Source organism: Cotesia glomerata, linkage group LG6 (genome assembly GCF_020080835.1).
Source record: "Cotesia glomerata isolate CgM1 linkage group LG6, MPM_Cglom_v2.3, whole genome shotgun sequence".
In the NCBI taxonomy this organism is placed as follows: domain Eukaryota; kingdom Metazoa; phylum Arthropoda; class Insecta; order Hymenoptera; family Braconidae; genus Cotesia; species Cotesia glomerata.
The window spans coordinates 1,066,096-1,079,106 of NC_058163.1; the positions used below are offsets into that span (position 1 = coordinate 1,066,096).

The 13,011-nt window shown below is 26.3% G+C and overlaps 2 protein-coding genes across 6 annotated transcripts in view; both read right to left on the reverse strand.

Annotated features, from left to right (window-relative positions):
• Nucleotides 1–13,011, reverse strand: part of LOC123266486 (protein fem-1 homolog CG6966) — a 30,155-nt gene that overhangs the window by 5,564 nt on the left and 11,580 nt on the right. The window lies entirely within an intron of this gene.
• Nucleotides 199–8,827, reverse strand: LOC123266489 (meiotic recombination protein SPO11-like). Its single transcript, XM_044730740.1, has 3 exons — nt 8,765–8,827; nt 6,398–7,237; nt 199–230 (listed from the first exon to the last, which is right to left on the reverse strand). Exons 1-3 carry the CDS (start codon nt 8,812–8,814, stop codon nt 215–217), a joined length of 906 nt encoding a protein of 301 aa, XP_044586675.1. The 5' UTR covers nt 8,815–8,827; the 3' UTR covers nt 199–214.

Here is a 13,011-nt window from a genome sequence, read left to right on the forward strand (position 1 = left end):
ATTTTACCTTGTCGCATTAATTTAAGCTCTCACGTTTTTCATCCTCGTCGTAGTAAGAGCTGCTTTTTTCTAACAGCGTCTAATTTTTAGTGTCGTTGGGAGTCAGTGGCAATTTTTTCGACAAAGTAAGATTGACATTTCTGAGGGGTACACTTCCTGATCCATTTTGGCTATTTTGGAACACTTGCAGTTCTTTTGTTCCCAATTCATAAATTCAATGGATCACGTATCTGTTGATAAATAAATAGATAATAGTTGAGAAAATTGAAGATAGAGCAAAATTAATGAGGATTTTTTTTGTAAAAAATTTAATTTTCTATAAAAAAGGTTTCTTATTTTTTTTTATCTTCAATATTTTAGCCAAAGCTAGTAATTTAAATTAAACTTTGAAAGCTAAGGATAAGTCTCTATAACTTGATTTTTGAATAAAAAAATATTCAGAATTTTGGAGAGAAAAAATTACAGAATGAGGGCTAAATTAATAAGGACCTTTTTTTAGAAGAAATTTAAATGTCTATAAAAAAGGTCTGAAAGTATCCTGAGAAAAAATATTTATATATAATTATATATATTTATATATAAATTGGTTATATATGATTATATATGAAAAATGGCCAAATATAATTATATCTAATTATATATAACAATATTTAATTATATATTTATTACATCTAATTAATTATTGGGTTAATTTCATGGATAGAATATTTAATATGGTCCTACGCAATTCTGTGTAACCAATTAAAATGCAAAAAAAAAATATCTAGATATAATTTTATAGCTATAATACCAGCGGTCACCCATCCAACTATTAACCCTGCTCAATGCTGCTTAACTTTGGTGATCTCCGTGCGTCTTGAAGTGTCTGCTGTGCTGCTGTCTTAGATAATGATGATTCTATGATCTACATAATGTATCATATGAGTTTATCATAAATGGGATATAAAAATTGATTTTAATATATATTTGGATAGTCATTATTCATAATTTATTTATTTTACCGAATTTCATTATAATATAACACTTATTTAAATAATAAAATAAATAATGATTTTACTATTAGGTAATAGCAGAGCAGACCAAAACATCTCATAGGAAATATGACAAATTTTGTATTTCAGAATTATTTAAACGTAATTATAAACATCATTTTACACTTTTTGTGATTACTAAAAAAAAAATTTTTTTTCAAAGAAAAAATTTTTATGTCTGTTAATTATATATAAGCATATATAATTATATATACTTATATATAATTATATATGAGACTATATACAATCTTGCATGGCTGTATATTGCTCCATATATAGTCACATATAATTATATATGATTATATATAACCTCATATACAATTCCATATATAATCATGTATGATTATATATAATTCTATATACTTATATATAATTGTATATGGAACTATATATAATCGTGCATGGTTGTATATTGCTCCATATATAGTCATATATAATTATATATAATTATATATAACCTCATATACAATTCCATATATATTCATGTATGATTATATATAATTCTATATACTTATATATAATTGTATATGGAACTATATATAATCGTGCATGGTTGTATATTGCTCCATATATAGTCATATATAATTATATATAACCTCATATACAATTCCATATATAATCATGTATGATTATATATAATTCCTATATACTTATATATAATTGTATATGGAACTATATATAATCGTGCATGGTTGTATATTGCTCCATATATAGTCATATATAATTATATATAACCTCATATACAATTCCATATATAATCATGTATGATTATATATAATTCTATATACTTATATATAATTGTATATGGAACTATATATAATCGTGCATGGTTGTATATTAAGCTCCATATATAGTCATATATAATTATATATAACCTCATATACAATTCCATATATAATCATGTATGATTATATATAATTCTATATACTTATATATAATTGTATATGGAACTATATATAATCGTGCATGGTTGTATATTGCTCCATATATAGTCATATATAATTATATATAACCTCATATACAATTCCATATATAATCATGTATGATTATATATAATTCTATATACTTATATATAATTGTATATGGAACTATATATAATCGTGAATGGTTGTATATTGCTCCATATATAGTCATATATAATTATATATGATTATATATAACCTCATATACAATTCCATATATAATCATGTATGATTATATATAATTATGTATGATCCTATATAATTGTATATAATTATATATGTGATTCCATATATAATCATATATGATTATATACAATTATATATAATTATATAGAAACATTTTTTCTCGGGTACACAGAAAGAAAAATTTCTTGACTTGAGAACAAAATTCTTGGCTCAAGAAAATTTATTGGGTGCCTGAAGGAAGACCGAAATTGTGTTGGCCAAAGTTAAAATTTTTCGAGAAATTCTATTCTTGGTGGTAATTTTTTCTTAATTCAGATCATAAATACTTGATGCAAAATTTTTATATTTGATCAAGAATTTTAGATACTTTAGGGAAGCAGCGCCACCTACTTCAGCTGAGAAACAAATTTTCTCACCTTGAGAAAATTTTTCTCGAGAATATTTGATACCCATTTTATATTATTTTACCGTGCAATTATACATATTGAATGAAAAAAAATGATGAAATATTATTCGATCTTGCCATTTGACATGTTAATCAATAAAAATATTAATGAAAATTTACTTCTATCTTTATATTTAATTTTTTGGAGCAAGAGAGAAATTTTCTCTAGACAAGAAAATTAACTTCTATCAAGAACTAAAATTTTTGGAGCTTCGAGGCTGAATTTTTTCAAAGCAACATTTTCTTGACTTAAATAAATTTTCTTGGATTAAGATACGTATTTCTTAAAGCAAGAAAAATATTTTCTTGGCTTGTGAACCTTTTTTCTGTGTATATATTATTATTATTATTTATTTATTTAATTGGCCATGAAGTCGAAACTCCTTGCGGCCATCCAAAATTGATACAAAAAATCTTAATATAATATATAAAGTAGTGTGTTAAGTAGTATACATAAAGTATATATCAAGTAGTATATATAATGTAGTGTGTTAAATACTCAGTCACTCAATCACTCAATCATCACTAAATTCTAATACAATGAATACATATTATGATCTATCAGATTGTAAAAAATATTCATAACAAGCAGTTTGAAACTCCATAAACGTTGGTAACGTCGTACAATCAGCTGGTAATTGATTCTAGACTTTAACCGCAGGTATCAAGAATGATTTTTCATACGTCGCTGAATGATAAACCGGTAACTCAAGATAGTCTTGACGAATATCTCCTCGGCGTAGGCGAGGCTAAAGAATTTCTAAGTCTCGCCTAATTAGAGGCTTTCGATTAAGATACAATGCTTTATAAATAAGACACGATAAGAAAAATTTACGCCTAGAACTAAGTGTCAGCCAACGAAGCTCAGTATAATATTGAGTAACATGTTCATACTTTGATATTTTAAAAATGTATCGTACACAAGCATTTAATTTTCTCTGAAGTCTAGTCTGTTGTTGACCTGTAATATCAGTATAAATAGCCGCGCAATAATCAAAAATAGGATAAATTAGAGTAGTGACCAATCTTTTCCTAACAGGCAATGAAAAAACATCTCCATTCATCTTTAACTGTGCAAGTGATCTCATGCTACTTTTGCAAACCTCAGTAATTTGTAAGGACCAAGTTAGAGTGTCTTGAAGTACACTGAGAGAAAAGTGCATAGTTAACTGAATTATAACATCACAATTATGAAAATATAGTTTTCTGAACTTTTTTTTTGTAATTGCACAAACTATGCATTAGTTCAAGTAACTATTGATAAATAGTTATATCGATTATATTTTAATAAATATGTTTTTGCTATCGCGTTAAACAAAAAGTTATTAGGTGACTGAAAGGTTTTTACGGACGACGTCTCAGATAGCTAAACTGGAAGAGCCCTTAGCGCGTAACCAAAAGATCCGAATTCGATTCCCGGTCCAAGCTATCTGAATTATTTTTTCTGTTTTCTGAGTTAAACTTAATCAAGATGGCTATTAAGCTGATATTTAACTGAAAATAGTTTAAGTAACTATCTACTGAGGTTCAATATAATAAATAATGTTAGGTACAAGAACTGCAATTAAATAGTGGTGATGCTATTTAACTAGATTTTCCTAGTTCAGTTGACCATATTTTTCTCTCAGTGTATGACTCCTAGATACTTTACTGATTTACAATAGTCAACTATAGTATCATTTACAACTATATTTGGAATCACTTCACATTGAACATCAGCCAATTTTTGTGCTGATCCAAAAATCATATAATTTTCATATTTTCAATATTTTCCCTGGCGGATCCGAATCACGGTAAAATACCGTAATTAAAGTGATTCACGATGAAAACTTGTAATTCGGTTATTTACCGAATTTCTCGGTAAAAAACGGTAAAGTCACCGTGTTTTCACGGTAATTCACGGTGAATTCACCGAAATTTGCGGTTAAATTTTTATGAAACACCGTAAAATCACCATAATTCTTCGAAATCTCAAATCACGGTAAAATGAAACGATTACGGTGAATTTACGGTAAAATACGGTATTTCCCTGAAACACCGTGCCGTTACGTTTTCATGTAATTTTGAGTTTCGTGGACATAATGTCTTATCCCGTATATTTTGTTTGGCTGAAACTGAACATCGTCATTATTCTTGCGAAATCATGGGCCATCAATTGTTTATAGCCATTTATTTAAACAATTGTTAAAAAAAAATATATTTTTACTAAAGAAATAGTTTTTTTTATTTCGAACAATTTTAAGGCAAAAGTTGCTCTTATAAAATTTGCGTATAGTTAAGAATTTTTTTTAATTTGAAATACATATTTTTTCACAATTTTAAAGATTAATTACAAAAGGAAAAATTATTTAATATTAAAATAAATATATATGAATGTAAAGAAGATCACGGAAAGTTGCTATTCGAAATCTAAAATTCTGTTGTTGTTTGTTCATAATACAAAAACAGAGCAATCAAAGTTGGTCCATTTGACAAGTAACTCGCTACAATTGGCGGCGCATGCGCAAAGCGAGCATTCATTGCTTTTTTTTCTCAAGCGTTTTATATAATTATTTATATATAATATATAATGACAAAACTTTCGTCTTCAAATTATCAAAAATATTTCAAAAAAAAATATTCGTTGTAAATTAAGCATCCTATTGATTATCTGTTGTACTGTCTAATTGAAGTATTAGTGGCATATTTACAAAAAAAAAAAAACAGCGTGTGATAATGTTTTCTTTTTATAGCTTTCGGAAAATAATTTTTCATTTGATAAATTCATTGCTACTGCTCGAGGAAAAGAAGTTATTTATAAGTATACAAAATTGTTTATAAATAATTGTATAATTTTGTATCACGAGAAAAAATTACAAAAAAATTTGTCGAATTTTAAGAAAACAAGTTCAAAAGAATCAGAAAAAGAAATTTTGAATGCGAGCGCCAAAAATTTAGTGATAAAAAAAATCACGGTTTACGCTAGAGATTTAAATGAAATACAGTGGAATCACTGTAATTTTTGGTGAAATCACCGTGATTTTACCGTTAACCCCGGTGATTTTACCGTAAACCACGGTGATTTCACCGAAAATCACGGTGAACGTGCACGGTGAAATCACCGTGCAATCACCGTAAATTCCGGTAAATCGGATCCGCCAGGGTTAGCCTAAAACGGCAGTTTTTACTTTTGGAAACTAAGGACAAGTTAAAAAGCTTGATTTTTGAATTTTAAATTCAAATTTTGAAGAAAAGAAAGGGAGATAGAGCAAAATTGATACCTTTTTTGTAGGAAATTAAATCCTCTATATAAAAAGGTCTTATAAGTTTTTCAAATCTTCAATATTTAACCCACAATTTTAAATTGTACCTTAAAAATTCAAAATTTCAAAAAGTAGCGTTTTTAAATTACAAATAATTTATTTATTTATTCATTTAATTTAAGAAGGGTTTACATTTTTTCTCTCTCTCGTCCTCTATTGGACAAACGGAAAGTATCTCTGTCATACTTGTACAACAAATGGAACTTAAAACGCATTTTATGCATAAATAAATGAAAATTTTCCAAAAAAGCGCTTCGCTCTTCGATAGATAATTTAATTATCTATCGAAGAGCGAAGCGTTTTTTTTCGAAATTTTATCACATACATGAGAAAAACACGTTTGAAAATCAACTATAAACCGCTCTTAAATTGAATATTTAATTTTCATAGTTAATATTTAATATTTAATAGTTAATAGTTAATATTTAATATTTAATATTTAATTTAATTCAAATAGTAAAAAAAACCTACTTGTACGTCGACATAATTTCAAATCCATGAGGATTGCAATCAACCAGAACAAACACAGGCAACTCCAATTTATCCACCAGCATTTTGACAAAAATCCTAGTCGCAGTATCAGGATACCCTTTACCAGTAATCAAAATCGCGTCCAATTTCTTCGGACAGCCTTCACTTAACAATTTATTAAAAACAGCTTCTTTTTCCACAACAATAATAACTTTAGCTTCCGTTTCAATGGCTACCAATTGTCCCATATGATTGGCCATTATTTGGGGAACCAAACAGCCTCCAACTGCATCGCAGTCAATTTTCTCTTCATTTTCAAACATCAGCTTCAAATTTCCAGCTACTAATCCTTTCGCCGCAGCAATTAGCCCCAAATCCCAGGTCGGAGAAGATAACAATTTAGCGACGCTGTTAATTTGGTAATTTACAATCTTTTCACTTTCAAACAACGTCGATTGCTCGGATTTAAGTTCGTAATACAAAGAACGATTTGTTTGGACTTTTTTGTTCATTAATAATTTGTGAACTTTTGATAATATTATTGTCATCCGAACCAACTGGATGCGTTTTCGTTCTTTGGAAAAATCTAGGATTGATTCTGTTTGAGATCCACTGGAACAAATTTGGGATTGGTCTTCATTGCAACTATTTTTTAAAAATTCTTCTTCATCATCTTCAAGATCTTCAATGTCTTCATTGTCTTCATTTGAAGCTGGAAGTGATTCTGCGGTGGTGAATTCTGGGCCACATCGCTGATAAGATATTTTAGGAAGTTCTGAATTGCAAATTTGTTTTATTATTACTAGAGTTAATTCTTCTATTTTTTTTACTAATTGTTCTCTGAAAAATAATAAAATTATGCTTTATTAAATAATGAATTTTGTTAAATTGCACTGTATTTTTTTAAATATTCATGTTTTTAAAGATATAAGCTCACCCCGATGTTACACTCATCAAGAGCTTTCATTTGAGTACCAACATGCATTTTTGATATATTTTTCATATATACATATACATAAAATATAAAATATATGAAAAATTGATGTGGGTACTCAAATGAAAGGTCTCGATGAGTGTAACATCGAAATGAGCTTATATATTTAAAAATGTCAATAGTTTACAAGATAAAAGGTCATTTCTTAATTATTGACATTTTTTAAGACATAAACTCATTTCAATGTTACACTCATCGAGACCTTTAATTTGAGTATCTACATGGCATTTTTTATATATTTTTTATATATATTTGTGAAATATATAAATATATAAAATATATGAAAAATTGATGTGGGTACTCCAATGAAAGGTCTCGATGAGTGTAACATCGGAATGAGCTTATATCTTTAAAAATGTCAATATTTCACAAAATACAAGGTCATTTATTAATTATTGACATTTTTTAGGATATAAACTGATCCTGATTTTACACTCTTCAAGAGCTTTTATTTGAGTACCCACATGGCATTTTTTATATATTTTATATATATATAGTATTTGTTTATATGTATAAATATATAAAATATATGAAAAATTGATGTGGGTACTCAAATGAAAGGTCTCAATGAGTATAACATCAGGATGAGCTTATATCTTTAAAAATGTCAATATTTCACAAAATACAAGGTCATTTCTTAATTATTGACATTTTTTAGGATATAAATTCATCCTGATTTTACACTCTCCAAGAGCTTTTATTTGAGTACCCACATGGCATTTTTTATATATTTTATAAATATATATATATATATATATATATATATATATATATATATATAGTACTTGTTTCTATATATAAATATATAAAATATATGAAAAATTGATGTGGGTACTCAAATGAAAGGTCTCAATGAGTATAACATCGGAATGAGCTTATATCTTTAAAAATGTCAATGGTTCACAAGATACAATGTAATTTCTTAATTATTGACATTTTTTAAAATATAAACTCATTTCGATGTTCTACTCATCAAGATCTTCCATTTGAGTACCTCCAAGGCATTTTTTATATATTATATATATATGGTATTTGTGGAATATATAAATATATAAAAAATTGATGTGGGTACTCAAATGAAAGGTCTCGATGAGTATAACATCGGGATGAGCTTATATCTTCAAAAATGTCAATAGTTTACACGACTCAAGGTGATTTCTTATAGAAATAGAGCATTTTTAAATGCAACTGATGAGGGTACTTGGATCTCCTCAAACAATATTTTAGCAATGAAATTATTAAAAAAAAAAAATTTTTACTTCTTAAAATGAAAGAAAAAATTTTTAAAAGTATTTTTATGAATTTTATTTATAGATAATATTGATTAAAATCAACCATAAAAATTTATAAGTAATTTATTTATAATAACTTACTTTTTTGGCGTAGGGTCAATAATAGCGATCTCTACGCGTTTCTTCAACATTTTAGCACCAAAGTTCTGCAATAATAAATAAAAAAATGATAAATTTACCCGTAAAAAAATAATTTAGGCTAAATAACGTTCCCTCAGTATAGTAGACTGAGACTCCACAAGTATCCCGTAGTAAAATAAAAAAAAAAAAAATACATAGACACTCGTATCAAGTAGCTAAATCTTGAAGGTACAAGAGTCTGCACGTCCCGCTGTGCATTTGTGAGTATGAAACTTTACTCTCTTTATTCAACACACCACTTACGTTTGCACACTACACAGACTATTGTTACACTTTTCACATAATATACATTTCGCTCCGGATTGTCTTAATAAATATTCATCTTTGAGGAGATAAAATTGACAAGCTTATTTTATTTATCAATACAACAATTAATAATTAATAAATTAGTACTATATAAAAATTTTTTGAAATAGTTCAATATTTAATTTAATAAAAAAAATGTCTAATTTTCTCTCAAATCAGAAATCCGTAATTTCAAAATAAAGATTTTAATAATTAGCAAAAATTATTATGAATCTTAATTTTGGAATTACAGTGAAAATATTGTATAAAAAAATCATAGACATTTTTTGTATAAAATAAAATTTCCGACTTTTGTTTAAAAATTTTTTCTAAGACCAATATTTTCTTGGTAATATCAAAATTTAAACCATTAATTTCTGAAAGGCTAAAATCTAATCATTTATAATTTGTTTTATTTATCCGAAATATTTTTTAGGGATTTATTGTAGAATATCAGTTAATATATTTGAGCCGTTAATTAGAGGTCTATTTTAATTGTTAATAAAATTAGGCAAGATCGTTAATTAAAAGGATGTAATTAGGTGGATGTAAACGTAAACGTTTTTGACAGATTACACAGTTAAATAATATTATGTGTGTTGACGGTCAATGTGTTTGTGTATATTTATGTAGCAAGCTTCGTCGACTGTCTTTCACTTCGGTCAACAAATCAACCAAATTAGTTTTTATTATATTAAATAAAATAATAAATATTTTATTTAAACGTTCAAGGCTCATTTTTACTCGAATTATATAAACTACATTAATTAAATAAATATTTTAAAAGATTATTTATTACAGTGTCTACTGTAATAATATCAAAATTATTTAAAATAAAAAGGCTTATAAGAAATAATATTTTACTCTAATAACTTTTTTAAAAAATCGCTAAAGGGTTTTTAATTTTATAAAAAATTACTACATAATTATCGGAACTTTAAAATATAAATTTTGATCTACTATTCTTACGCATGAACGTCCTTAGAATATTAATCATGCTCATGTTTAAAATTTCCCTGACCTCGTAATCCTAAACCAAAACTACAATAATAATAAATAATAAATAATAAATAAACTAAAGGATTATTGGAGTAGTGACTTGCGATCTTAATTCCAGGGGAATTTATTGGGTTAAATGCGATCTCATTTATGTAAATTCATTTATCATTTTATTTGTAATTATTTAAAGGATTATTAATGGCTTATTAATTGATAAGTTTAAATACTGTTAATCAGTGTACGGAAAGTACTAGATTTGTATTAAAACCCAAGCGCAGGATCGCAAATTATTCATTAGAAAATAAGTGTCTAGTGTCTAGAAAATCTTTTTTTTTTTTTTTATTTAAATATGTAAATATGTAAATATTATTTGTAAATTCGACTAAAATTTATTATGACCTAAGGCCGATTTTTGCATTTTCACACTGATAGAAGGATTTATTTGTATTAAAAAAATATTTGTTAATAGTTAACAAATCATTTATTAGAGACCATTTTTTAGTATCAAACAAATATTTCTTAGTATTTAAAATGATTTGTTTGTATTTAATAAATCAGATATTCATTTATTAAATATTAATAAATCTTTTTAAATACTAAGAAATATTTGTTAAGGACTAAAAAGTGGTTTCTAATAAATGATTTGTTAAATATTAACAAATATTTTTAACTATAAACAAATCCTTCTATCAGTGCAATAATAATGGTTTATATTTTGATATTACGAAAGAAAATATTGGTCTTAGAAAAATTTTTAAACAAAAGTTGTAGGAAATTTAACTTTATATACTAATAGAAGGTGATAGTTGATAATTAAGAAATTACCTTGTAAAAGGTTTTATAATTTTATAAAATTACTACATAATTATCGGAACTTTAAATATCATTTTTATCTACTATTAATATAAGTCTCACGCATGAACGTCCTCAAGTATTTCGTTTGCATCTATTAAGACACCCCAAGGATTTAAAACATAAAGGATAAAATGGTAATAATGGGGATAGTATTACATTGTGCAACAAGTATACATTTTGAAAACAGCTCTAAGAAGGTACTTCAAATCTTAAACCTTCAAATAGCCGTATATAAATTTTACTCTCTATTAATATTATTTCGAATCAATTGATGATATATTCTTCTGTAATCGTCCTTACAAATAATAATAACAGTAATAAAATTTTTTTTCTTATATATTATTCATCGACAAGATTGACATTCTCACTTTTTATATAAATTCTCAGGATTTTTATTGTGAAAAAAAATTTATTTGATCGGATTTAAAATGAAATTTGAATATTTATTTTTTAATATCAATTTCTAATATAAAATTTATATTTAAACTCGAAGAAGTTAGAAGCGAATTTAAAAATTCGCAGCGGGGTTTCCGTACAAAAAAGTGAACAAATTCGATGAAATCTTAGGCACTGTATAAAATAGATAAAATCAAATTTGCTCAAACACTAGGAGGTAAAATACGTTTTAGTCATTGTGAATTTTATAAATAAAATTTTGAAAATAAATATCAGTGAGAAACAATAGAAAGAAATAATAATAATAATGATAATAATAATAGAGCATTTATCGAGTGCACTTATAGAGTACCGCAATTTTGTATGGGGTTTTATTTGGGAAGCAGGAACAAGTTATTGTATCGACCGCTGTGTTCACACACTCGTAAAAATATTAAACGATGAGAATACGTTACTTGTATATACTTCAGCATAATAATGATAATAGAAAAAGAAAAAAATTGGTGACATAAGTCAAAAGATGGATTTTAGTATTTTAAATTGCCGTACTTGACGGCATATAAGTGACTTGGGAAAAAATTTTTAACTTTTATCTAATCCATTATTATTGTTGCAAATATTTTTTAGATCGAGTGTTTTTAGAGAAGAAATTTACAAGAAATTTCTATAAAAATGCAACGCCACCTGTTGATGATGTTTTAACTATGCACTGGGTGGGAAGGTTGGCGCAACGAGCAGAGAGTGTGTGCTGACGCACACGAGGGCAGCAAGGATGATGTATTTACTGTTTAGAAATAAATAAATTTAGAAGTAGCCAAGAAATGTTTTGAAGAATTTCTTTAAATTGAGGTGAAAATTTCTCGAAAATCTTTCAGATTGATGATTTTTCAGGAAAAAATTATAATTTATATCAAAAGGATTGAGAAATTTTTAAATGAGCACTGCAACTTTTTTAAGCTCGATTTTGATTTGTTTGCTGCGACATTCGACGCTATTTTTTAAGTACTAAAATAGTTTATAAGTACTGTTACGAGTCGATGGATCGAACAATTTTAAAGATTATCTTAAAAAAGGATAGCAGATGCTTGCTATATTATATCTGACGCAATAAATCAAATTAGCAGTTGATCATTACTTATTATCAATCGACTGTTATTTATTACAGTTTACTTTTTTCGTGTTCTAATATAATTTTAGAATCAATGCAATTTAGTTGAAATTTTGTCCTTAAAACTTATGTAGGACCTTTTTGAATAATCTTAAAACATTTTTTAACTACTTGAGAACAAATTTTGAATAACAGAGACATTTTTCGAAGATATTTTCCATTTCAATTTTGGAACGCATTTTGCTTGGACAGTTTTAGAGTGTTTTTTTAACAAATTTTGAAACATTTTTAGCACAATTTTGAACGTTTTTAAACGATTTTCATAGAGATAAATTTATTTTTGCTGTTATGTGGGTTTGTCCAGGAATTAATGGATGAAAAATTTTTTCAATAGATCATTTTTAGGTGCAAAGGAAATGATAAATATCAAAATCTGAATTCTTACTTGGTATTATGCGTTAACATTTTAGACATTTACATGGCGACTATCACTATTTGAAATAGTATTTTCTTCCATGTAAAGAGTAAAAATTTATAACGTTGA